The sequence below is a fragment of the Rhinatrema bivittatum genome, chromosome 1 (genome assembly GCF_901001135.1).
Source record: "Rhinatrema bivittatum chromosome 1, aRhiBiv1.1, whole genome shotgun sequence".
NCBI lineage: Eukaryota > Metazoa > Chordata > Amphibia > Gymnophiona > Rhinatrematidae > Rhinatrema > Rhinatrema bivittatum.
Window position 1 is genome coordinate 684771147 of NC_042615.1, and position 26902 is coordinate 684798048.

The following is a 26902-nucleotide window of genomic DNA, read 5'->3' on the forward strand; positions in this document are numbered from 1 at the left end:
GCAACTCAGTACAACCGCCCAGAGTGCTGGGTTGCCAACAGATGCTCCTGATACAGGTGGACCCTACTACACCCCCTATTCTCATCACTCTTATTTCACAGCTTGGAGATTGAGCACCAGGTCTTAGATCTATTGTGCCTTACAACTTCTGTTCAAGATGTCATCCTCTCTTCGTGTAAAGCCTCCACTCGTTGCAATTATTCCTTCAAATGGTCCTGTTATGCCGATTGGTGTCAATCTGTCAACCCATTCGATTGTTCTCCGAAGCTTCTACTCAACTACCTCTATCGCCTATCTCAGACAGGACTACAGACCTCGATGAGAGTACGTCTAAATACAAGAGCTGCTTACCACCGGCCAGTGAGGGACATTTAATTTCAACACACCTGTTAGTGTCTCACTTTATGAAAGTCCTCTTGCATATTTGGCCACTGATAGAAAAACCTCCAATTCAATGCGATATTAATGTAGTGCTAACTGCTCTCATGCCCAGTCCCTTCGAACCCCTGGCAACAATGGGACTGAAGTTCCTTATTTGGAAAGTAATGTTCTTGGTAGCAATCACATCTGCTTGGCAAATTAGTGAACTAAAAACCTTGATCCACTTATCACCATATCTGCAATTCTTCCGTGATAGGGTGGTGTTAGAACCACACCCTAAACTTATGCTGAAGGTGATATCTACTTTCATTTAAATGAATCCATTTCCCTCCTGACATACTTCTCAAAACCCTATAGATCTAAAGGGAAAAGACTCTATGTACACTTGATTGTAAGCGAGCCCTGGTCTACTACAAGGCAAGAATGCAAAACCATAGGAGATCGCAGCAATTGTTCATTTCCTATAATCCCAAGAAACTGGGTGTGGCAGCTTCCAAAAGAACCTTAGCTAACTGGTTGACAAACTGTATCAGGCACTGCCATACCATGTCTTCCACACCTCTTCCTAGGAAGGTAAAAGCACACCAGATAAGTGACAGCAACCTTTCTGGCACACTTAAAGGACATGCCTATACTGGACATCTGTAGAGCCGTTTCTTCATTTTCTAGCATGTAGACAGATGGACTTAGCTTTCTGCCCTTGGCTGCCGCATGGTCAGTAGTCCTCCTGTGGGGCTTTAGGTAAGTGTTCATCCAGTCCCTAGCTTGCGGTACCTAGACTTTTTTGTGAGTTCAGTGTTTATGGTTGGTTGAGTACAGTCCTGGTTACCTGTTTTGATTCATGTTTTTAATCAAGTTTTTTGCTAGTCTGTCCACAGTTGCTTTTGAAGAGAATACTGGCAGGCTACAGTCACTGCAAGGTTATGGATACTGTGATATCTGCTTGCTCAGTCTTCATCTGCTGCCAGGGCAGCATAAACCCATTGGTCATGAGTCCATCTGTCTACACTGAGTAAGATGAAATTATAAGGTAAGTAATTTCTCCATTTCATGAGGTAAGCCATTGGGTACTGACGATTCAGTAGCCCTTTATGATCTGGATGTGATCCACTCTATTGGATCACATCCAGATCATAAAGTATAGGGTCATGCTCACTTGGCGGCTCTTGCATTCTAATCTTACCAAATTCCAGATCATCAAATTCTGTTAAACATGAATGTGTCCAATTTGGAGTTGAGAGCTCATCATAAATGTCTTCTAGCTCTCTAGTCCCTTTAGGAATATAGATTTCTCATTAGTCTCTTGATAGTGATGGCTGTAAAGGTCTTTCAAACCCAGTCTGTCAACACAATTTTGTTAGGACAGACAGATGTAATCTGTTATATATTCTTTGAAGACAGCTGTTCACCATCCACACAGTTGGGCCATGTGAAAACATGTGATGTGGAACAGAACATATTCTGGAGCTTCCTAGGAAAGAGATGAAATTATCATTTAGCATGTATGGGGTTTTAATTAATTTTTTTCCCTATTGCCTTCCTCACTCCGCTTGGTTTTTTTCAGCACATATGGGATATGGAACATACCTACCAGATGTTTGTTGCAAATGTCTTTCTCTGGGGGGAAAAAAATGTATTCTTCCATATTTGATTTTTCAATGTCAGTTTTTCTCACCATGGCAGAAAAACAGGTCAACGGCTTACATATTTTTCCCCCCAATATACTCAAAATGTCCATCAGTGATGATCACAGTGTGCTACATCTGTTATGGTAAGGACCATGATACTAATAGCTGTGATATCTGCTCATGGTTGTGACCTAGAGCAGCTCAGTCCTGCCTATAAAAGAATTTCAAGACTACAACATGGAGTTAAGGCCACACATTCATCCTACACTATTGTCTTTGTACTGCTGCTTGCCAGAATTAAAAATCTGGCTTATTAGTGTTACTAAGTCTTCAGAATAAAGCCCGTCTCATCCTCCCATGGCCCATTTATTTTGGTTTCAAGGGATATCTTTCATCTTTGGTCTTTGGTTTTTGAGCAATGTTTAAAAAAAAAAATTGTTACAAAAGAATCTGACAAAAACCTTTGCTCTCCCTTTAGCATTTGTTGGTGGTGGTTCCTGAGCTCCGCCTTCTCCCCTCTCCCTCCTCAAATCTGCTTCTTTTGTTTGAAGATTATACTTAGCTGGTCGATCCCATGTTCCTCCATTGATGCTGCTTGTCAAAAAGTGAAATTATCTTTAATATTTATTCTCTGATAGCTTAATAGAATTGCACAACCCTCCCTCCCATACATTTATTTTTGTCTGTTCTTATTTTTGCTTGATGACCCACAATTCCCCCAGGCATCAGTGGGTTGCAATTCTAAAACACCTTATCAATAAGTATTTTAAATATTTATAAAACCCAACTCAACCCCATCCCTCAACCCCCACAAACAGTTCAAAATTCCTTATAAAACAGCTCAAGTCTGTTTTAAATTCCATGCCTTCACAAGTTTCATAACCTTAAATACACTCACCCCAAACCCTTTAAGGAAGCACATGCCAAAAACTGAGCATAGCATAACTAAAAGCTGAGTTCTCTGTGATAGACAACCAAGCAGTCTCAACAGGAGGGTATCAACAATAACACCTGTGAAGCTAAATGCAAAGCCCAAGTGGGCTTATTCCATGCCAGAGAATCTGCCTAATATGGTGGGACATTTCCATACAAACACTTAAATAACAGTACCAAGATCTTAAATTGTAATCCAACCTGTACTGGCAACTAATGTAACATTTCTAAAACAGGACTAATATGTTATCATTTTTTGGTTCCTGGAGCCAATTGAGCAGCTGTATTTTGCACAAACTGAAGTTTCTTGAGATAGGCCAACAGTACTACTTTATTGGTTGTCTTTGTTCAACTTGAAACTGAATGGCAGTTGGTCCATTGGTTGTGCAGGTTTCCTACGAATCATGCTCAAAGCTTTCTTAGAAAGCACTAGATGATTCTTCAATGCATGTAACATGGTCAAGTAACCAATTTGTGACTTATTGAGCTGCTTTCAGTGAACAGGCATTAAAGGTAAGTAATTCTGCTTTCAAGGAATCAGGGCAGTGAACTATTAATATGCTATTTGTAAAGTTTTGTATATTTCCAAGGACAATACTATTATAACTCTAGAAGATTTGGTTACTATACATAAAGCTGCCTATACATTTTTCACACATTTGCATTTGATTTTGATTATATTACTTAAGATAACTGGCTCTTTTGAAGTTAGCACTGTCAGGGTTTTTTTTTGGACGATGAGGAAAGCTGAAGTAGCATGTAATCATCTCATTCTAAAATGTGACATCTCTTGACTATTTTTTCTGGAGCCAGACACAGCCAGGAGTGCCATAAGTCAAATTGATCAACCAAACCTGATTAAGTAAATTCATGTTAACTAATGTTTACAGAAAATATTTCCAATACATCAAAACCAGAGCTCCAGGTAAGCCCTTTTTAATTGATAGGTGGTTTAAAAGAAAGCCCTTTCAGTCAGTAAAAGGTGAAATAGAACAGAAGCAGGTTCTATTAAAGAATGAGTGCTTAACAGGTAATTATCTTAACAATTCTTTTCTGTATACTTCCAGGTATTGAAATGCAGCCTTATGTCCCCATGGTTTTGCACCAACTTGTAGAAATCATTAATCGACCCAATACACCAAAGACATTATTAGAGAACACAGGTACCATACAACAGAATTGTTCAGGATAAAGAATTACATGGTGGTTCTTTTAGTAGATGAATTATTCTGGGGAAAAAAAACCATAATTTAAGTCTACCCTACTTTTAATAGCAAAAGATGCTTTTTATTTTGCATAAGGTTTTACAAGCCTCAGTTTTGCTGTTCTGACTTGATTCTAGAATGCGAAAGGCCAAAGATTCTTAATTTTCTAGAAAAATATACACAGCATACATAAACACCAATAATCAAGGTTTCAGCCCTCACTGAAGGTATTTGGATTATGATTGCTTATAAGAGGTGCACAAATGGACAGTAGCTATGATTGAAATGTTGACAATTGGATGCTACAGTTTATAAGTTACAAACTTTTATTTTCATCACCTCTGATTTTATATTTTAATATTTTGTTTTGTATGATATACTTAAGTATTAACATGCTCACTTGAACTCCATTGTATGTTAAAAATGACCATTGGCAAATCTAGAGAGAATATGTAATTAACATAAAAAATGCTATTTTTATTATATTCTATGTAGTCTTTTTCACCACCTCCTACAACAGCACTACATACACGGAACTACCTGTATCACACCATCACACAGGCTTTTATTCCCAATACTTCCTCATTCCAAAAAAATCAGGATTCCGTCCTATCCTAGATCTCAGAGCGCTCAACAAGCACCTAACGACGGAGAAATTCAAAATGACATCACTCAAAACCATCCTACCCTTTATCCAGCCCAAAGACTGGATGTGTTCCATAGATCTCAAGGTTACATACTCCCATATACTGATGCACAAGGCCTCCTGGTGGCACCTTTGCTTCACGACGATGGGTCGACATTTTCAATACAAGGTACTTCCATTTGGCCTCTCTGCTTCCAGAGTTTTCATGAAATGCCTAGTGGTAGCGGTGGCTCACCTACGACGCCAGGGTATCCAAATATTTCCCTTTTTGGATGATTGGCTTCTAATGGCACCCAGCCCCTCTATGCTACAGAACAATCTTCTCACAACCATTCAATGTCTAGATGGATTGGGACTGCTGATCAGTTACGAGAAGCCAAATCTTCAGCCCATGCAAGCGTTGCAATTCATTGGAACCCACATCGACACTTTACAGGACAAGGCTTTCCTTCCCGAACCATGGGCACTAGCACTAAGAACACTCGCTCAAAAACCCTAAGACGCTCAACCACTGCTCCTGCTCGTCGAGTGCTAAAACTCCTCGGGCATATGGTGGCATCTATATATGTGGTTCCCCACACACGTCTACACATGAGGCGTCTTCAGTGGGGCTTGAAGACTCAATGGAATCAATTCTCTGACCACCTTTCTGCCCCTGTCTCCATCACAAGCAGCATGAAACGAGATTTGGACTGGTGGCTGACACCAACCACATTCACGGTGGGAGCTCCACTGCGGCCCCCGGTTCATCATATCATTCTCACCACAGATGCCGCAACAAAGGGCTGGAGGGGCTCACCTGACCTGCCTTCAAACTCAAGGCCTATGGTCAACCTGGGAGAGCACTCAGCAAATAAATCTGCTAGAACTACGGGCGATCTGAAACGCTCTCCGAGCTTCCAACTCTCATTAAAAGGAAAAACAGTAATGATCCACACGGATAATCAAGTAGCAATGTTCTATATAAACAAAGGAGGGTCCGGTTCCTGGACCCTTTGCAAGGAAGCAGTGACCATCTTGGAATGGGCAACCAACAGCTCCATTGCCCTACAAGCCACCTACCTACCTGGCATACTTGGTACAAACAGATTCATGGAACCGCAATGGGGGCCACCATGGCCCCGAGTTTGGCTAACTTATATGTCACGGCTTTTGAGGAGCAATATCTTTTCAATGCTGTAGAATTCCAACAGATATCAGAATGGACGCGATACATTAACAGTATTTTCTTTTTGTGGCATGGAGATGAAGTTGCTTTGCAAGAATTCAATAGATGGATTAATACACTAGACAACAACTTGCAATTTACAATTACGTATCATAGGTTCCATATAGATTTTTTGGATATACACATACAAAAAGATGGAGATAAACTAGCCACGAGTTTGTACAGAAAATCTTGTGAAAAAAATACTTTTGTACTATACTAGCTTCCATCCCCATCATTTACGTAAGAATTTGCTGATAGGCCAATTTTTACGTTTAAGACAGCTATGTAGCAACAAAGATGAATTTTTTATCCAAGCAGAAATTTTGGCTAGCAGATTGTTACAGCGTGGCTACCCCATTCAATACATAAAGCTTTAAAAAGAGCTTCTAATGCAGAATGACATTGGCTTCTACTCAATAAAACAACAGAAGAAGGTAGGTCACCTTTAGTCTGCACAGTGCCGTTTTCCGACAGAGCCAGCTTGATTGCATCTCTCATAATACATCATTGGTCAATCTTGAAACCCCATAAGGATGTTTTTGTGGAATGAACTTTGATTACTTACAGGTGGGGGAAAAATATCAGAGACATCTTGGTGCATTCATTTCTAAAGGCACCAGTCATCAAAGATTCGAATCAACCTTGTGGGCATTGGACTTGTCAACGATGTTCTGTATGTGACCAAGCCATCACGGGGGAAATATGGGAAGATGCTCAAGGAGGTATACATAGAGCCTATCAATACACGGACTGTTCATCCAAATATGTAGTATATTTGATAGAATGTCCTTGTAAATTGTATTATGTGGGAAGGACTAAGAGGATGGTTCATATTAGGCTCATAGAACACAGAAGCTGTATCACTACCGAGAAGATCACAGCCCCGATGGTCGCACGTTGCAAAGAATTTCAGCATTCGTTTGACGATTTACGTTGGAAAGTCTTAGAAAAAATACAGGAGAATCCGTGAGGGGGAGATTTAAACAGAGTTTTAAATCTTAAAGAACAGCATAAGAACATAAGAAAATGCCATACTGGGTCAGACCAAGGGTCCATCAAGCCCAGCATCCTGTTTCCAACAGTGGCCAATCCAAGCCATAAGAACCTGGCAAGTACCCAATGGATTTTTAAATTGAAAACAGTGTCACCAACTGGTTTAAATGCCTCCATTGAGTGGTATTCCCTTATTTAGCAAGAGAGGAGCTTTGTGACGCCATTTTAGTAGCATTTAAGTCCGTTCCGGGGATTCCCAGAAATAAAGAAAAATGACTTGAATGGAAATGCTGGACCGCCATTTTTGAAATATCTATGTGAGTACCCTGAAAGTGCCGCGGGTCTGGGAATAATGGATTGTTAGTCGTGATATAAAATTAAGTTGAATGATGATGATCACAAGTTTCTTTGACGCAGAAATTACCACCCTTGAAAAAGGACTAGCAGTCCGAAACACAGCCCCGTGTCGGGTGACCAGTTTTGTTGGGACTACACAGTTAGAATTTGGAGATGATCAACCATCATGAATCAATCGGAGGATTGACACAGAATTAGCTAAGCTAAGTATTTTATGATTTGAAGTTTCAATAGCATATAAAAAAGATATTAAAAAAAGGATTATTGCCGGACTTTCCATCTAATGACCTATGATTAAGAGTAAGGCTGAGTCTTAAAGCGCAAGCTAATACGATGATGCCTAGTATGATGGTCATTCCATGACAAGTGTAATTTTGTTGATATCTGAGTGAGAGTGTCTATAATTCATAATACACGAATGAGTGTTGGTGTAGTAGTATAATCTGTTTACATTAACCGACGGATGCAATTACAAAAAATTTCAGTTCACCATCTGGCTATATTAGTAGTTGATACACAATACCAGAGCAGACAAGCTCAGCAGAATTTTTCACCCCCACGAATGGGAGCTCCATCAGCAAGTAGCACTGGAACTCTTCCAAACCTGGGGCTGGCCACATATCGATCTATTCGCTACAGAACGCAACTGCAAAGTTCAGGCCTTCTGCTCAGTATATCCAAGCACCCAGAGACTAACGCAGGATGCATTTCTCATAGACTGGTCAGACGGCCTTCTATACACTTTTCCACCAATACCATTGATTTCTCCCACAGTGCAGAAGTGCTTCAGGGACATCTCCGGCATGGCCCAGGCAGCCATGATATGCATACCTCATTCATCAATAGACTCTCCAATTCCGCTGGGACACAGCCCTCGCCTCCTAACCCAAGAAGGGCAATCCCTTCTACATCCACTTCACTCTTCTCTGAACCTCACAGCGTGGAGATTGAAAGGCTACAATTTAAAAAACTAAACATTTCGCCTCACCTGGAAGATATCCTAATTTCCTCAAGAAAACCTTCCACCAGATTAAATTACAAAAGGAAATGGTTGACCTATACCTCTTGGTGTTCGGACACTAACATGGACCCATTCACCTGCCCTCCAGACAATTTACTAGCTTACCTTCATCTACTATACCAAAGAGATCTAGCTACAGCTTCACTATGAGTACACCTCAGTGCTATCGTAGCGTATCATTCTTTGCACAATGACGTGCCACTACTTCACCTCCAGATTCATGAAGGGAGTCTTACATCTATGCCCACCGATTTGTAAACCACCTGTACCATGGGATTTTAAACATTGTTCTAGAACAACTTATGCTACCTCCCTTTGAACCTCTAGATACCTGCCACCCCAAGTACCTGCCATGGAAAGTACTTTTTCTGGTAGTGCTTAGTTCAGCAAGGCAAGTTAGCAAACTTCAAGCATTAGTCCACTACTCTTTGTATCTAGTGTTCTACCACGATAAAGTCACATTACGACCGCATTCCAACTTCTACCCAAGGTTGCTACATCTTTTCATCAAAATCAGTTGATAAATCTTCCAACTTATCACCCAAAGCCTCATATCAATGATGCTGAGCGTAGACTACATACGCTAGATTGCAAACAAGCGCTGGCTTACTATAAACAACGCAGTGCTTCCAATACTAGAGCATTGCAACTCTTCCTCTCGTTTAACCCAAATGCACCAGGGTTACCGGTTTGGAAGAGAACTGTCATCCTGGATCAGAAACTGCATTCGGTTTTGCTATCAGATGTTCAGAATCCTTGATTACTTCTCCTAAAGCGCATCAAGTGCGAGCTGTGGCAGTTTCCATAGCCCACCTGCGTGATGTACCCATATTGGAAATTTGCAAAGCTGCAACCTGGTCCTCACTTCATACTTTCACTACTCATTACTGTTCGGACAAACTCGCAGCAGCTGATGCCTCCATGGGTAGACAAATCCTAAACGCGGGCATCTCCTGAATCAATATCACCAAGGACTGTCCAGTTTTTTCTTTTGCATCTTGAGCTTATAAGACATCAGAAGTTTAATAAAAAAATAAATAAAAATAATGTTCAAGTTGCTAGCTGGGGACTCCCAGACAGCATGGCTAATTCATCCTGCTTATCTTCATGAAAAGAGCAAGTTTGCTTTACCGTAAACGGTGTTTTCCGTAGATAGCAGATGAATTAGCCATGCTGACCCTCCTACCTCCCCGGACAGTCTTGCTACTATCTACCTTGCTTTATCACGGACTGAGGAGACTCTGCAGAGGGGAGGGGGAGGTGCCAAGCAGGCACATACTACAGCAAGACTCAGAACTTTACTTTGAGAGCTCCGCCACCTACCGGACGGGAAGACGTCCCAGACAGCATGGCTAATTCATCTGCTATCTACGGAAAACACCATTTACGGTATGCAAACTTGCTCATACCCACTGGTATTGTGTAAACGTATATGAAGCTTTTGAACGGATTCTTCACTTTTTTAGAATAGTTTATTTTATTGAAAGAGCATCTTTGTTTCAAGCTGAATGCCCCTAGTAGTTTTTCAACTGTGTAGAACCATCCCACAAGGAGATTTGGTAATCCGTACTCAGAATCCCATTACTGTTAGGTTGCTTGTATGTCTAGTTTGAAGTGCATTAATGAAACTTATATAATGTAGGCCTGTATTTTTGTTGGCTGTAGCTCTGATATTCACATTGTTAGACAAAGCTTAATGCTTTTTATCATTTTAAATATATAATTACATTTCATTATTTGTGGTTTAAAAAGTTCTTATCTTGTAGTAACAAGACATACATAATCATGTTTGCAGATGAAAGGTGATGTGATATTGTACAAATTTACCTGCCATATTATAATGGCCTTCAAATTAGAAAGTTTAACAGTGATGTATATAATAGTTACTGAGGCTTGTACCTTTTGCATTGTAGAGAGCATGATTTAAAGAGACCCTTCCATATTATCAAAAGTTACCTGTGATTAGTACCTAAGAATATATTTATATTTTTCTCCTTGCTATAGGATAATTTAACTTTTCTTTCTCAGTCCATATTCTCTTATCCTCTCCATGCATAAATGGTATTTCAAATTGTGTAACTGGCACAATTCATGCTGTTACATGTATATTGCTTGGAGAGATTTAGAATGATAGAAGTTGTGAAGCAAATAGTTGTTTTCAGTAACATTTTAATCTTTTGTAGAAGCTCAGATGTTCATTATTCCCTGATTTTGTATAGTGTGGAAGGGGATCTTTAAGGAAAATTTGCTGGGTGCCTGGCACCTATAGGTACTGCTCTGGCAATATTTAAAAACAAAAAAAAAACAAACTCACCACCACCTGATTCAATCCTTAATTTCAAATTCATTTCTTTAGAAATCAAGTTGTGATCTTATTAGACAAGTGAAGTATAGTAAACATGTAATTTCCTATGATTATCAGTACCTGTAGCAGACATGCATCTAAAATTTAAACATTTACTTTTATGCTTGTAAAAAAAAAAAATGTAAAATCTTACTGAGCTTTTTCACATTTAAGTATTTTATGTGGATGCATTACTATAAATGTTCAGTGTGATGTACGCTGTGCTAAAAGTTTTTGTTGTGGGATGTTCTATATCTGCTGCATTGTTTTGTATAATCTGAATTAATACTATATGAGAAATTTTCTTGTAACTTGAATTGGTTTAAGAAAATACAGTTGCTTATTTCTTAAAGCACTGTAAGTATCATTCTAATGCAAATAACTATCTCTAAATTTGATTCTTCTAAAAATTGTGTATAGTTCACAAGATAGATTTCTAATTGGTTTCCAATATTCCGTGTTGTGGGTTATATTTTCAAATGCTCATTTGATTAAAAAAAAAAACAAAAAAAAACCTTACTATGACCTTGACATGACTCCATAATGAGTGTCAAGTAATTTAATTTGTCAATTGATGTATCCTGCACTGAACTTTTTCTCTAAAAGAGCATCATCTGCTTTATTGCATGTCATCAGATTGTTCATAAATGCCTGATTTAATAAGAATGTTGCATAGTTTGTCTCTTGAACATAGATTTTTCTTTCTCTGCCTCATATAAATCTGCTGGTTTTTATTTGTGTACTTTGCTTTAAGTAACCTTTAAACATTCTTTTCCCACCCTTTCTTTCTCTGAAAAAATTAACCTTTGTGAGTTTGAGAGAACACCATTAAAGCACAATTTGTTCTTAAAGTTTGTATTTAAGTATCAACCTTTGCATCATGCTTGCTGCTATCTTGTCTATTTTACATAATTAGACCTGATTTTCTTCATAAAGTCCCGCTTTTGAGGACTTTTTCATTAAAGTTCTAAAATCTGTTTTTATAATTTGTAGTTCAAAAGTGAAACAGTACTTTAAAGAATAGCGTTTTCAACTTCACACTGAGAAACCCTATATAATGTCCTATAGTTATTTTCCCAAGACCTTCACATGCAGTCTAGTGACATGAGGCAGGTTTGTTTGTTTTTTTCAAATCTGAAAGTATGATTTAATATTCTGAAGTAGATCATAAGGTGTTCCTCCTCCAAGTGTTATGGCTATATCCCATTAACTTTTTTAAAAGTTACTTATATCCATGGTTTAGTGTTGATGGCCAGAAACTTGGTTCCCTCCACTGTGCTGTGCATGCTCCTTGCTGGATCAATTGGTGATATGCCTAGCTGCTTCTAGTGGCGCATTCAGGGGACTTGCACATCACTGTAGTCTACACTTGTAATCGTAGCCTGTTGCCTCCCTAATCTTCATGTAAGTAACTCTTAGCACCTTAGGTGTTCCACTGAGGCACAATTTGCCTTCTTTTATATGATAGTGACTTTAAGAAGATTGTTTTAACACTAAAATGCATTTTTTCAAAAGTTAGCGCTTGCAGATGAGAATATGTTTGCATAATAAAATATGGCCTGGATTTGTTTGATACCAGCAGTGTTAGTATTAAAAGAAATGTTTTAACAAAGTAAAATACTGTAATCTGTTTATACAGTACAGTGTTTCCCCAAAGGAGATGTGAATAAAACACATGGTTATTTTTAGATTTTAGAAAGGGCATGAAAATGCATTCAAAACTGTTCTGTTTGAGAGACAATTCTGAGCTCTAACAATTGAGGGCACACTACAAAATATTACATTTAAGTTACAATTCAAAATGTGCCTTGTACATCTAGTGCTATAAATAGTAATAGAATACATTTTAAATCCTTTGAGTTGATATCTTGCTGTTCTGCTTGATACTGTTAATTTTCCTTCTTTAGTTATCACATTGATGCTTTGTGCTTGTGACCTAGCTGAAAGTGTTCTGGAATCTACTGTTTGGGAATTCCCAGAGTTCCAGTATTCCAAAATTGGGAGATCTATATTAAAGTGTTAAGAATCTCGAATAGAGTGATGCATTGGTCACTGGTTTCTACACATTCCCCCTCTCAAACTAGAAAATATGCATTTTGGATGTGTCTTTACACCAATGGATGGTGCATTAAGGCTACAGTGGATTCAGAATATGGTAGATATGGGGAAAGTCTATATACAAGATTTATTACAATGTAAGTTGAGAACAGTGGTTTAAAATAAAACAGTTGCCAAAAGTAGTGTGAATTATTAAATGCATTGAATCCAGTGCTGTAGAGGAGCTGAATACCATACTCTCTTAGCAATGAGTCAGCAGATGGAAAAGCAAAGGAAGAAAGGAAGGTGTGCTTACACAGTATATACCTTTCCTTGGAAAATGTACTCCTACTAATGACAGAATTGACATGAGTCACAAAGTTTTTCTTCTCATCGTGGTATCCTCTAACAAACTAGCTGAACATATATTTGATTGCCAATGTCTGAATTGTGTTTTAGGTGTTCTCTCCTTTTTTTCTGTTTTTATTCCTTTTCCCCTCTCCTCTCCCCTCCCTTCAGACTGAGTATGCCATATATGTTGCTGCCCCTTATTTTAGGGGGTGGTAATAAAGAGCATTAGTAAAATCTTATGTTTATTATCATACACAGATTCTGTTGGTTTCTGTTTCTGAGTTATTTGTTGTTTTTTCTTTATTTTTTCTCCTTTCCCCCCTCATTTGCTCATGTCTTGGTTGGCGTTTGGTGGTGTATAACCGTGATTGCGTTACCTTAGCAATAACAATTGGTCGTCTTGGTTACGTTTGTCCTCAAGAGGTGGCCCCCATGCTACAGCAGTTTATAAGACCCTGGTGTGTATTATTCAATCTTTTATTTAATTCATTTTCACTCTTTCTTTCTATCTCACTTTTTAGATATATTTTCAGTTGGTTACAAAATCACAGTCGTTAATCATTGCCAACCATGTGACTAATCTTGTCCTATCAGGTTTGTGAGTTTCCTAGTAGCACCGTCATGTATATTTTATGTTGTGGCTAACGACTAATTGATGCATGGGATAAGATTGTCACATGCTTGCTGTGTTAAAGCTTGATTATGAAAGAGCATTGTAAAATTCACCATAATAATGACGCATGCCAATACTTTAAAAATTAGACTGCATTACACTAGTCTAAGATGTAGTAGATTTATATTGTAACAAAAAACCATATTTATAGACTTGATCTGTATAATCATTTGCTTGCTGCTGTAAGTTAAATTTTGTCAGTGGTATCGGAAATATTTTTGTGACTTTTGTTCTGCTTCTCATAATTCATAGTATTAATGGTATTTAATGGAATACAGGTCACATTAACAATGCCAGGTATCAAGCATGTATGTACTTTACTCGTTAATGGACAAATGAGAATAGCTAGCTTATGCAGAGAAAGTAAGGGGACAGGTCAGTCAAGTCTTTTATAGCAATACCATTGAATGTTGAAACAATACGTATGGGGCCAGTATGAGGCAAATACTTAATGAGCTTACACAGATTGTATAGTCTTCCTAGATTTTTTTTAATAGATATATTAGTAAAATCTGTACTTCTGTTTTGTGTTCACTGTGGCTCTTATTCCATCAAATACTGTTTGCTAGATTTTAAAAAAAAATTTGAAAAATTTTTTTTTTTAATTGTTTTATGCTAATAACATGATTCTGCAATTTAATAGGTGCACATCTCTGCGGAACATTAGAGACAATGAAGAAAAGGATTCAGCATTTCGTGGGATTTGCACCATGATCAGTGTTAATCCTGGTGGAGTAGTTCAGGTAAGATTTGATGGAGATTGGGAGGGTTAAATCCTTTTTTGTTAGGCTCACCTATAAAAAGATGTTTAAAAATAGAAATAATGTGTTTTAAGATACACACATTAAGGCAAATTTTAAAACCACGCCAAAGCCAGGAGATACGCGAGTATCTTCAACTAGAGAATGCCATGTGGATTTTAAGAAGTGCCAGAGTACGCGCATATCTCCCTGTATATCAGTGGTTCTCAACCTTTCTAATGCCGTGACCCCGAAATACAGTTCCTCATGTTGTGGTGAACCCTCGCCCCGCCCTCGCCCTGCGAGGGCGGGGTTTTGGTCATATGGGGGCGGGGTTATGGATGGGGTTGGATTTTAGTGCATACTTATTTATTATGACATTTATAGACAGAACCACCATTCCTCATAAAACAATAAAATTAAGAAACATAAAGCATCAGTTATAATAGTAAAACCATACTAATAAAAGAATATTTTAAAATTACTGATATAGAATTTCTATTAATTAAAATCATATACATTTTTATAATTTCCCAAACACCAATAATATTTCAAAACAGCACATATATCAAATAACACACAATAATTAAAACTAATAAGGATTTTAAAAAGCCCCTGCTGTCCATACATGGGAGCTCTTGATTTCCAGTCACCCTGATATTGTCGAGGATTAGGAGGTTATCCTCTCTCTCTCACACATACACTCACATTTCCATTCTCTCTCACACATACACTGTCACATACTTACACATTCATGCTCTTATACCCACCATAACCTCTCACTCTCACAGACACTGATACACTCTCAGGGTGTAAGACACTCTCTCCCCGCCCCCCCCCTCCCCACTCACACACACTCTTACTCCCCTGGATTTTCTCATACACACTCATGCTCTCACTCTTACTGGCTCCCTCACAACCTCAGAGCCTCTCAGATAAAACTCTATGCAGCAGAAATAATGCTGAATGTTGAGAATTGTGTTATGCAGACTAATCTGGAAAATGCACTAATTTCTACATGAGTCATAATGAATCCGTCCTCAGCTGCAGGCATCAATTGATTATCCTGGCTCCCTTTATGTTTGCCAAATACAGTTCATGTGTAACAGCAATCCTAATTCTCCACCAGATCAAGCTGATTTCACATCCCACTTCATACTTTGTCACCTCCTGCTGAGTCAAACAATTAATCTAATTACTGCCACTGCTGCCACGTGGCTATTGGGGAGGCACTGATTGCTGCTATTGGCACTGAAGCCCATTCTGCTGCCTCCTCTGTGCAGGCCCCGTGGGTTTCCACTTCCTCCATGTTGATCTCGTACATTGTGAGATCCGCCATAGAGAAAGTGCTACTCTTGCACATTCCCAAAGATTACATGTGCCAATCAGTAAAAAGTAATTTTTTTTTTTTACATCTGCTTCCCTTTCTAATTTTTTGCCATTTCCTTTTATATTGCCTTTTTTTCTATTTCTTTTCTCTCCACCTGTCTTCTTCCCTCAAACACACAGTCAGGTTCTCATTCTCACATGCATTTCTCTCTTACACACACATACACAGGCTCTCACTGGCACAGGCTGTCTGAGACTCACACACAGGCTCTCACACCCCCACATGCTGCCTTGCTCAAGCACAGGCTCTCACTCTTACATGCTGTCTCTTTCACACACACAGAGGCTCTCACATGCTGTCTCTGCAAACACACACAGTCTCTCAACTCATCTCATACTCGCACACACCTCTCTCTCACCTCTGGGCCTCTTCTTTACGGGTTGCCACAGGATGGGCTCTGCAGTGGCCCTAGTCTTCCCGACCCCGCTGCTCCTCTTCTGCACGCGGCTGAAGCGCCTCTTCTACCCACGCGGCTGACGCGCCTCCTCCTTCCTCCCCGTGCGGCTCCGGCAACATTTGTCTTCCGGGGCAGGGCAGGAAGGAAGTAGGAGGAGCACCTGCAGTGGCTGATACACCTCCTTCCTGCCTGCGCGGCTCCAGAAACATACGTCACTGCGACGCGCTAGCTTTTTGGGCCATGTCTCTTCCCTTTTGGGGTTGGAGGAGGCAGGTCGCCAGCTTCGCCCCGCCTCCCCGCAGCAGCCGCGGCGCCGGACCGGTACTGGTCCGCGGACCAGTGGTTGGGGACCTGCTTTAGGCGACCCCTGCGTTTTGGTCGTTCGACCCCCGCCGGGGTCACGACCCACAGGTTGAGAACCGCTGCTGTATATGCACAGATGGGAAATGCAAAAAAGGGGGCAGGGTGTTGGGACATGGGCAGTCAGAATCTGTAACATGAGAGATGACGCGTAAATATTTACACATTCAAGTGTGTGCTGGGCTCCCCTACTGCATAACTTCTGCTATGGATGGGTGTGTAAGTAATAAAAAAAAAAATGAGGCTAGTGGGGATTTAAGGGTTGGGGGTAAAAGGGAGACATATTATCCCAGGACAAACAGGATGCTAGTCCTCACATATGGGTGACGACATTGATGGAGCCCTGGTACGGAAAGCTTTCTGTCAAAGTTTCTAGAAACTTTTGACTGGCCCTATGAGACCACTGAGCATGCCCAGCATGCCATGATATTCTCTGCCACAGGGGTCTCTCTTCAGTCTTCGTTTTTCCGCTCTGCTGAAGGCATCACGAAGCAGGAGCCTTGTGAGTTTTTTTCTCACAGTATTTGCTGACTAAAAAGTCAACTATTTCTCATTCATTTTCCTCCCACAAGGGATCTCTCAGATTTCCACCGGCTGGTGAGTGATTGCAGTCTCGTTTTTACTCATTGAGTAAAAACTTTTTCTCTCAGAATTTTTCCCTCATTTCATAGACGGCTGTCGAATGAAAATGGCTTCTGGATTTAAGAAATGTCCTATCTGTAATCGGCAATGTCCATTACAGACCCACACCTTGAGTGTGTTCTTTGTTTGGGGGCCAAACATGATGTCACAACCTGCCCTAAATGTGCGGAGATGACTCCGTAGGGAAGAAAACTTATTCATGAAAAGATAGCGCATCTATTCCATCTCCAGCTTTTGCCTTCTCCCTCAACATCGACAAAATCGTCTCCAGCCGGAGTCTCAAAACGAATAATATTGAAAAAACGCCATCCGGAGGGGTCGGGAGGCCAACGACATCGATAGCATCGAGGTCAGTAGTCGAGCACTGACCGAAGCACCATCATAGACATCGACACCGGAGCTTCTCTCCCCAGAGGCACCGATTGCTAAGCGGCCAAAACCTCAGGAAACACCGCTATCCTAGACGCCGGGGCCTTCACCTCACGAAGAAACAGCAATAGTCGTACCTCCACAGGGCTCTGTGGAAGGGGTATCTATGCTGCCACCGCATTCAGCTGCTCTGCCTGCACCAGCTGTTCCACAGGAATTGTCGGATTTTATCCGGCAAGCGGTGCTCCAGGCCCTTAAGGAGCAGATGCCCATTCCGGCGCCCGCACCGATGCCGGTGTTTACACTGATGCCGGTTCCACTACTGATGCCAGTGACTACACCGATGCAGACTACTCTGTCGAGGCCGGTACCTACCCCGATGCCAACGGTTCAGTCTATGCCGATGCCTACACCGTTGCCAGCACCACAGCCTAAAGTAATACCACCAGCACACAACCATAGATGCCACCGACGCTATCTTCAATACCAGACCCGATACCATCGATGCCAATGACACCTGGGGACCCAGGGCATCCAGAACTGGCCCTATATCAACTCCTAATGAAGAGATTTGACGAGGTAGTTGGAGCTCTTCCTCCCAAGCCCCGGAAAGAACAACCTGCAGGGATACCCCTCGATGACCTGCAACCAGGTCCTTCAGGGCTTCCTCGTCCACCTAGATCTTCTCCAATATCCCCTCATCGAGAAGATCCATATGATACTTGGGACGAAAGACACACAGGCACTTCATCTGAAGATTTAATGTCAGATCCTTCACCTCCAGACCCAAGGAAGAAATCTCCACCGGAGGATTTATCCTTCACAAATTTCATCCAGGATATGGCAGACACCATATCCTTCACCTTAGTGACGAAGGAAGATTCAAGACAACAGACATTGGAGGTTCTCCAATTTATGGATCCTCCAAAGCAGGTAGTAGCCATACCTGTCCATGACGTCCTTCTGGACCTACAACATCGACTTTGGGAGCATCCATGCTCAGTGCCTGCTGTAAATAAAAGAATGGAAACAACTTATTTGGTGCAGTCTGCTCCTGGCTACCAAAAGACACAGCTTCCACACCAATCGGTGGTGGTAGAATCCGCACAAAAGAAGTCAGAGGATAAGGCCACATTCCTCAACTCCCCCAGGAAAAGATCACAGATTCTTGGATTCCCTGGGAAGAAAGGTTTATCAAGGAGCCATGTTAAATTCTTACCAATTATACATGAATCAATATCAAAGAAATCTGTGGAAACAGATGCAAGAGTTTATACCATCATTGCCACAGCAAAATCAAGAAGCAGCCCAGGCAATTATTCACAAAGGACCGGAGGCTGGCAAGCACTAGGTCTGTGCTGCCTATGATGGGTTTGAAACAGCATCCAGAGTGGCTGCATCGGGAATAAGTGCAAGACGTTGGGCATGGCTTAAAGCCTTGGACCTCAGGCCTGAAGTCCAAGAAAAATTAGTTGACCTCCCATGTCTTGGCGATAACCTTTTTGGTTCCAAGGTACAAGATGCGGTTGTTCAATTGAAAGAGCACACAGAAACCCTGCGACAACTTTCATTAATTCCGCAGGATCAGCTACACAGTCAACTCGTAAGCCTCAAAGAAAAGAACCTAGAAGGCCCTTCTATCGACAGCGGCATTATTACCCTCCAACATCAAGGGGCAGATCTTCTAGGCCGCAACAAAGAGCTCAGCCCAGACAACCTAGGGCGGCTAGGCCTCAACCTCCGCCACAGATGGGACCGGCTGCTGGCTTTTGAGGCCTTTTTCAGAGACCGAAGCCATCTCTCCAATCCTCATCCAGAGCTTCCGGTAGGAGGTTGAGAATCCTCCTTTTACAACCATTGGTTACAAATAACAGACCAATGGGTACTTGCAATAATATCTCGGTTACAAACTCAATTTCCTCTCAATTCCAAGAGATTCTCCTCCGAGACCTCTTTCTCTAAGCGAAAACCACATAATCCAATTAAAGTAGAATTATCCACCCTTCTGAGAGCCAGAGCTGTAAAGCCGGTGCCCCGGGCTCAGCAGGGCAGAGGATTCTATTCCTGTTATTTCCTCATTCCAAAGAAAACTGGAGGCCTACGTCCCATCCTAGACCTCAGAAATTTCAACAAATTTCTGAAGAAAGAAAAGTTCAGGATGGTTTCTCTAGGAACCATGCTTCCACTTCTTCAAACAGGAGATTGGCTTTGTTCTCTGGATCTTCAAGATGCTTACGCTCACATTCCAATATTTCCCCCTCATCGCAAGCATCTGTGCTTCATAGTAGGCTATCAACATTTCCAGTAGAGAGTACTACCATTCGGACTTGCCTCTGCTCCAGAGTATTCACCAAATATCTGGCAGTAATAACAGCACACTTACACAAAGGAGGTGTCCATGTCTTTCCCTCTTTCCCTACTTAGACGACTGACTCATCAGAAGTCAATCTCAACAAGGAGCTCTGGTTTCTCTGTCAAACAATTACTCTACTTCATTCCATAGGTTTTCTCATCAGTTATCAAAAGTCCCATCTTGTTCTGTCTCACCAGGTTCAATTCATAGGAGCAGAATTGAACACCATACTTTCAAAAGCTTTTTTACCCGAGGATTGGGCAGACACATTTTCCCTACTGGCAAACTCGAGTCACTCAAAGAAACAAGCAACAGCTCATCAGTTTTTAACCTTGCATGGCATCAGTTTCTAACCTTGCATGGCATCCACAGTTCATGTCACTCCTATGGCAAGGTTAGCCATGAGGGTAACTCAATGGATTTTAAGATCACAATGGATCCAAGTCATTCAACCACTGTACTCTCCACCAGCTACGTTCATCTCTACTTTGGTTGGTGAACAAGGACAATTTGTGCAAGGGCCTTCCCTTCCAGCAACCAGTCCCACAGATAACTTTAACTACAGATGCATCCACCTTGGGTTGGGGAGCTCACATAAACAATCTCCAAAACCAAGGTACTTGGACAAAACTCGAAGCAACATTTCAAATCAATTTCCAGGAACTTCGAGCTATACGTTATGCTCTGCATGCGTTCAAGGACTGCCTTTCACAATAGACTGTTCTGATCCAAACGGACAACACAGTAGCCATGTGGTACATCAACAAACAGGGAGGTACTGGCTCGTATCTCCTTTGTCAAGAAACTGCACAAATTTGGGACTTGTCCCTGATACACTTAATGTTTCTCCGGGCCACTTATCTGGCAGGCATTCACAATGCAGTGGCGAATCGACTCAGTCGTCAGTTCCAACCACACGAATGGTCCCTGGATCCCTTAGTAGCGACCAGGATATTTCAACATTGGGGACAACAGACAATAGACCTCTTTGCGTCACGCCTGAATCACAAAGTGGACAAATCCTGCGCTCTGCACAGACAGAATCACCAACTAGCCAAGGACGCCTTTGCTCGCCCTTGGAACTCAGGCCTTCTATACACGTATCCTCCAATACCGCTGATAACCAAAACGCTAGTGAAGCTACAACAGGACAAGGGGTCCATGATACTCATAGCCCCGTATTGGCCTCGACAAGTATGGTTTCCCACCCTTCTAGACCTCTTGATCAGAGAACCAATTCGCCTGGGTGTAGCTCCCACTCTCATAACTCAGGATCAGGGTCGGTTGCGCCATCCCAACCTTCAATCCCTATCCCTGACAGCATGGATGTTGAAAACTTGATTTTACAACCACTCAATCTTTCAACCAATGTATTTCGAGTGCTTATAGCTTCACGTAACCTTCAACACGAATTATTCTTCCAAATGGAAAAGGTTTGCCATGTGGTGCATGCAAAAGAGTATCGACCCCTTCTCCTGCCCCACAACTTCTTTATTAGACTACTTATGCCATTTTTCAGATTCTGGTCTCCAGACATCATCTGTAAGAGTACATTTAAGTGCAATCTCAGCTTACCATAACAAGATGGGAGATGCACCAATATCTGTACATCCTCTTGTCAGTAGGTTTATGAGGGGTTTAATTCACCTTAAACCACCAATTCGGCCACCTGTTAAAGAATGGGACCTGAATTTGGTCTTAGCAAGACTTTTATGCGTTCTCCTTTTGAACCCATGAATTCCTGTGATAAATTTCTCACATGGAAGACTATCTTCCTTATAGCCATTACATCGGCTAGAAGGATTAGTGAGTTACAAGCACTTGTCACGTACTCACCGTATACAAAATTCCTACATGACAGAGTGGTTCTCCGTACACATCCAAAATTCCCAGAGTAGTTACGGAATTCCACTTGAACCAATCTATAGTTTTGCCCACATTCTTTCCAAGACCTCATTCTCACCAAGGAGAACGGGCCTTACATACCTTGGACTGTAAGCATGCGCTAGATTTTTACTTAGACCGCACTGCAGTCCACAGGAAGTCCACTCAACTCTTTGTATCTTATGATCCAAACAAACCGGGAAAAGCAGTGGGTAAACATACTCTATCCAATTGGCTAGCAGATTGCATACAGTTTTGCTATGAAAAAGCAGGCCTTCCTCTCCAGGGGCAAGTAAAGGTGCATTCAGTGAGAGCAATGTCAACCTCAGTAGCACACTATCGTTCAGTGCCAATTCTTGACATATGTAATGCAGCAACATGGAGTTCTCTTCACACCTTTGCAGCTCATTACTGTTTGGACAAACAAGGACGACAAGATTCAGCTTACGGGACAGTCTGTCTTAAAGAACTTGTTTCCAGTTTAATCCCAACTCCTTCTACATCCAATCTGCTGTGATCTTCGGCTGCCTCATTTTCAACAACAATACTTCACTGTTGCTTCTCTACAAAATGACTCAGCCTCTAGCTTGCTAATCATCCATATGTGAGGACTAGCATCCTGCTTGTCCTGGGATAAAGCAAAATTGCTTACCTTGTAATAGGTGTTATCCCAGGACAGCAGGATGTAATCCTCACGAAACCCACCCGCCATCCCGCGGAGTTGGGTCCGATACGTTTTATTATTTTATTTTTTGCTAAAGCTTATTGCTACATATGAGACTGAAGAGAGACCCCTGTGGCAGAGAATATCATGGCATGCTGGGTATGCTCAGTGGCCTCACAGGGCCAGTCAAAAGTTTCTAGAAACTTTGACAGAAAGTTTTCCATACCAGTGCTCCATCAATGATGTCATCCATATGTGAGGACTACATCCTGCTGTCCTGGGATAACACCCATTACAAGGTAAGCAATTTTGCTTTGGGGGGGGGGGGGGGGTTAGGAAGTCCTATCCTTGGGTAAACTGGGAACAGACTGGGAAACTGGTAACTGTGACGGCGCATATATCTAACAAAATACCCTCACTTATGTGGTAGAACCGGCTTTTGTGCACATATGCGCGCGTCCATATAAAATTGCGGGCACGTGTATGTGCATACAGCTGATTTTATATCGTACACGCATATTTGCACATATATTATAAAATGGCACAAAAATAAAGGGTAGAAATCAATGTACCGTATTTTTCGCTCCATAAGACGCACCTGACCATAAGACGCACCTAGGATTCAGAGGGGGAAAATTTAAAAAAAAAAAATTGTGCTAAACCGGCTCTGTGTCTGGGCGTCTTATGGAGCAAATTAGGGGAGTGCATAGCTTTTTTTTTTCTCCCCATTTTGTTTTCGGGTCTGGGGAGGGCCATTTCGGTCCACTCCCCAGATCAGAAAACTTTTCTTTCTCTGGGAACCCCCAAACCCCCCCCCCCCATCCCAACCCTTTAAATTAACAACCTCCACCCCCCTGACCCCCCAAGACCTGCCGAATTAATTTCCTGCAACCCCCCACCCTCCTGACCCCCCCAAGACCTGCCAAACGTCCCTGGTGGTCCAGCGGGGGTCCAGGAGCGGTCCGGGAACGATCTCCTGGGCGTGAGCCGTCGGCTGCCAGTAAACAAAATGGCGCCGACGGCCCTATGCCCTCACTATGTCACTGAGACCGACCAATAGCAGCGGTCGGTCTCAGTGACATAGTGAGGGCATAGGGCCGTCGGCGCCATTTTGTTTACTGGCAGCCGACGGCCCTATGCCCTCACTATGTCACTGAGAACGACCAATAGCAGCGGTCGGTCTCAGTGACATAGTATGGGCATAGGGCCGTCGGCTGCCAGTAAACAAAATGGCGCCGACGGCCCTATGCCCTCACTATGTCACTGAGAACGACCAATAGCAGCGGTCGGTCTCAGTGACATAGTATGGGCATAGGGCCGTCGGCTGCCAGTAAACAAAATGGCGCCGACGGCCCTATGCCCTCACTATGTCACTGAGACCGACCAATAGCAGCTGTCGGTCTCAGTGACATAGTGTGGGCATAGGGCCGTCGGCTGCCAGTAAACAAAATGGCGCCGACGGCCCTATGCCCTCACTATGTCACTGAGACCGACCAATAGCAGCGGTCGGTCTCAGTGACATAGTGAGGGCATAGGGCCGTCGGCGCCATTTTGTTTACTGGCAGCCGACGGCCCACACCCAGGAGATCATTCCCGGACCCCCGCTGGACCACCAGGGACGTTTGGCAGGTCTTGGGGGGGTCAGGAGGGTGGGGGGTTGCAGGAAATTAATTTGCCAGGTCTGGGGGGGGTCAGGAGGGTGGGGGGTTGTAGGAAATTAAGTCGGCAGGTCTTGGGGGGGGGGGGGGGGGTTTGTTAGATTTTTGTTTGGTTTTTTTTTTATATTCGCTCCATAAGACGCACATACATTTTCCCCCCACCTTTGGGGGAAAAAAAGTGCGTCTTATGGAGCGAAAAATACGGTATATGATTTCAGAATGAGAAACTTTGGAAAAGAAATTAAGAAAATTTGGAGGTAGTCCTGTGACTCAGGCTATAACTTTTGCCTGTTAGGGCTAGCTGGGGTCAGGCAGAAGGAAATGCGCTCAGTTTCCCTACTGTGGCAGCCCCTGCTAGAAAGAATGGTGCCGAGTCGTCATAAGACATCCCTCTAACCCTCAGGGTTCTTGAAGGCTCTCGGTGCTAGCCAGGTGGTCCATCTGGAGTGGATGGTTTATAAACCAGTGAAAAAACGGAGTTTGGGTAGGGAGAGTATAAATTGTACCTTAAAGGTTTTTCTGTTAAAAGATCCTGAATCTCTACTACACCCCCCCCCCCCCAGTCTAATTGTATCATTCCCACCAATCGTTTTCCTTCTAAAGTTGGTTTATGATTGTTTCCATTATGGTTTTATAATTTTTTTCTGTTAGTAATTTGCAGTTTTCCAATAAGAATTATCTAGTATATTCACAAGCGAGAACAAAAACAAATGTTATAATACAAAATATGGAGACAGCTGCACATAGCCACCTATGATACAATATAAACACGGAACAGAGTAGATGGAAAATAGCCATATAAGCATATCAATCACAATATGCCCAATCAAAAGAAATCTCCAAACTCAAACTCCCCCATCCCAACCTCGTAGAGACTACTAAATCCCAAGACACTGAGAAAAAGACAAAGCATCAAAAAGCAGATATCCAGCCTCAAGATACCAGCTAACTCTGATGTTAACCATTCACACAACAAAATCATGAGTCCATACAGCCTCAAAAATGATTAGCTGCCCTCCTATAACCCTAGTGAGTTTTTCTATCACAGCAGTACTCCCAACTTTCTGCATCAGATCTTACAAAAACAGCAGCAGTTCATTCTTCCACAGTCTCACAGAGCAACTCTCGCTGATAACAATACATGTTGAAGCAACTACTTTAATCTTTTCAGGGCATTGTCTTGTATATCTACACAAATATGATATTAAATACATAGCCTTGAAATATTTAAGGGTGTTTCTTAGTATACTCAAATGTTTATTAAAGGGGCAATGCCACCAGATAAAAATGAAAAAAAAGAGCCAAACATTTCATTTACTAATCCTGTCAGGAGTTCGATACAACCTTAGTAAATCTTCAGTTTGAGTGTTTGCCAGGCTTAGTGAAATAGTGCTTGAGAGTATGTTTCCAAATCTGCATAAAATCTCAGTAGTCTTATAAACCTAAAACTGCTTCCTGTTCTTCATATATTGGTGAGTAGAAGCAAACAAATCATTAGGTATATATAAATGTGAAATCAAACCTTTATGATCTATCTCATCAAAAAAAGAACCTGCTCAAATCAAAGGAACTCGGCAAAATATCATGCCCAAACTTTGTTTACATAGTATTTAAACAGCATTTACACCATGGCACTACTATGTGACCACAATACCTTCCTACATTTTTTTTAAAACCACACTACATTCATGCATTACCCTTCATTCACATCACTCATACCATCCATACCAAATATCACATTAAAATATGATCACATGAACCTAACATTACTAGTTTTCCATAATAATGACCCAAGTGATACCTCACCACATACATATAATGTATACAGTGAACATTGTAGTATATAAATTACATGATAACCCTCACATTACACAATAAAATGTAATTCAAGTGAATGTACATCTGCTTTATATGATTAATACTTCCATTTAAACCATATTCATAATCCGATCCATTACATTTGATGTTATATACTTAAATGTGCATGATCCTGTTGTTGAACATTTTTATGTCCCTCCTATGTATATCCACTTCCAACGAGAGCCTCGTTTCACCCTCAGAACAGGGCTTCTTCAGGGAACTACAATGCTTATATGTATCATCAAACTGTCATCATGCGATGTTTCTTCACGATATTTATGGATCAGCAACGAATTTTCATAGAAGTGCTTTTGTACTACATGTGGTCTAGTCCATTGCAGCGATATCAGCTTAATGTCATCTTGTTAGGCAGATCTCACAACCAACACATTTCTTCATCGGGGTGTTAAATTTCACAAGCTTTATGACCAAGTCACACATGTACAGCATATTGGTTCCTTATATAGCTTTATTTGATCCCATATTCAGAACAACCTTCAAACATTCTCCCACCGAACCGTACAGATCCCGAATGGCCGGAAGCTAACCATGTCAAATAATTAAGTTAGCAGAGCTCAAGGCAAAATATCTAATCTGAAAAAAAATGACGTTTACCCAAGTTGCTGCAGACTTTCACTGAGGCAAAATTGTCACCTGCAAAACAAACTCTGAAGGCTTTCTGGTACTATAATGCTTGATGTGCTTCAGAAATAGTGTACATTCTGAATACAAAATAAACTTTCAAAAATCTGTTTTCCCCATAGGCCTGAAAAGCAAGATCCTAAGATATTTAAATTTTACTATTA

The 26902-nt window shown here is 41.5% G+C and overlaps 1 protein-coding gene across 1 annotated transcript in view; it reads left to right on the forward strand.

Annotated features, from left to right (window-relative positions):
- The window catches only part of TNPO1 (transportin 1), a 685264-nt gene that overhangs the window by 556836 nt on the left and 101526 nt on the right, over positions 1-26902 (forward strand). The window contains 3 exon segments of the mRNA XM_029574697.1: positions 4010-4105; positions 13489-13564; positions 14423-14522. Of these exon segments, the coding sequence (XP_029430557.1) occupies positions 4010-4105; positions 13489-13564; positions 14423-14522 (272 nt within the window).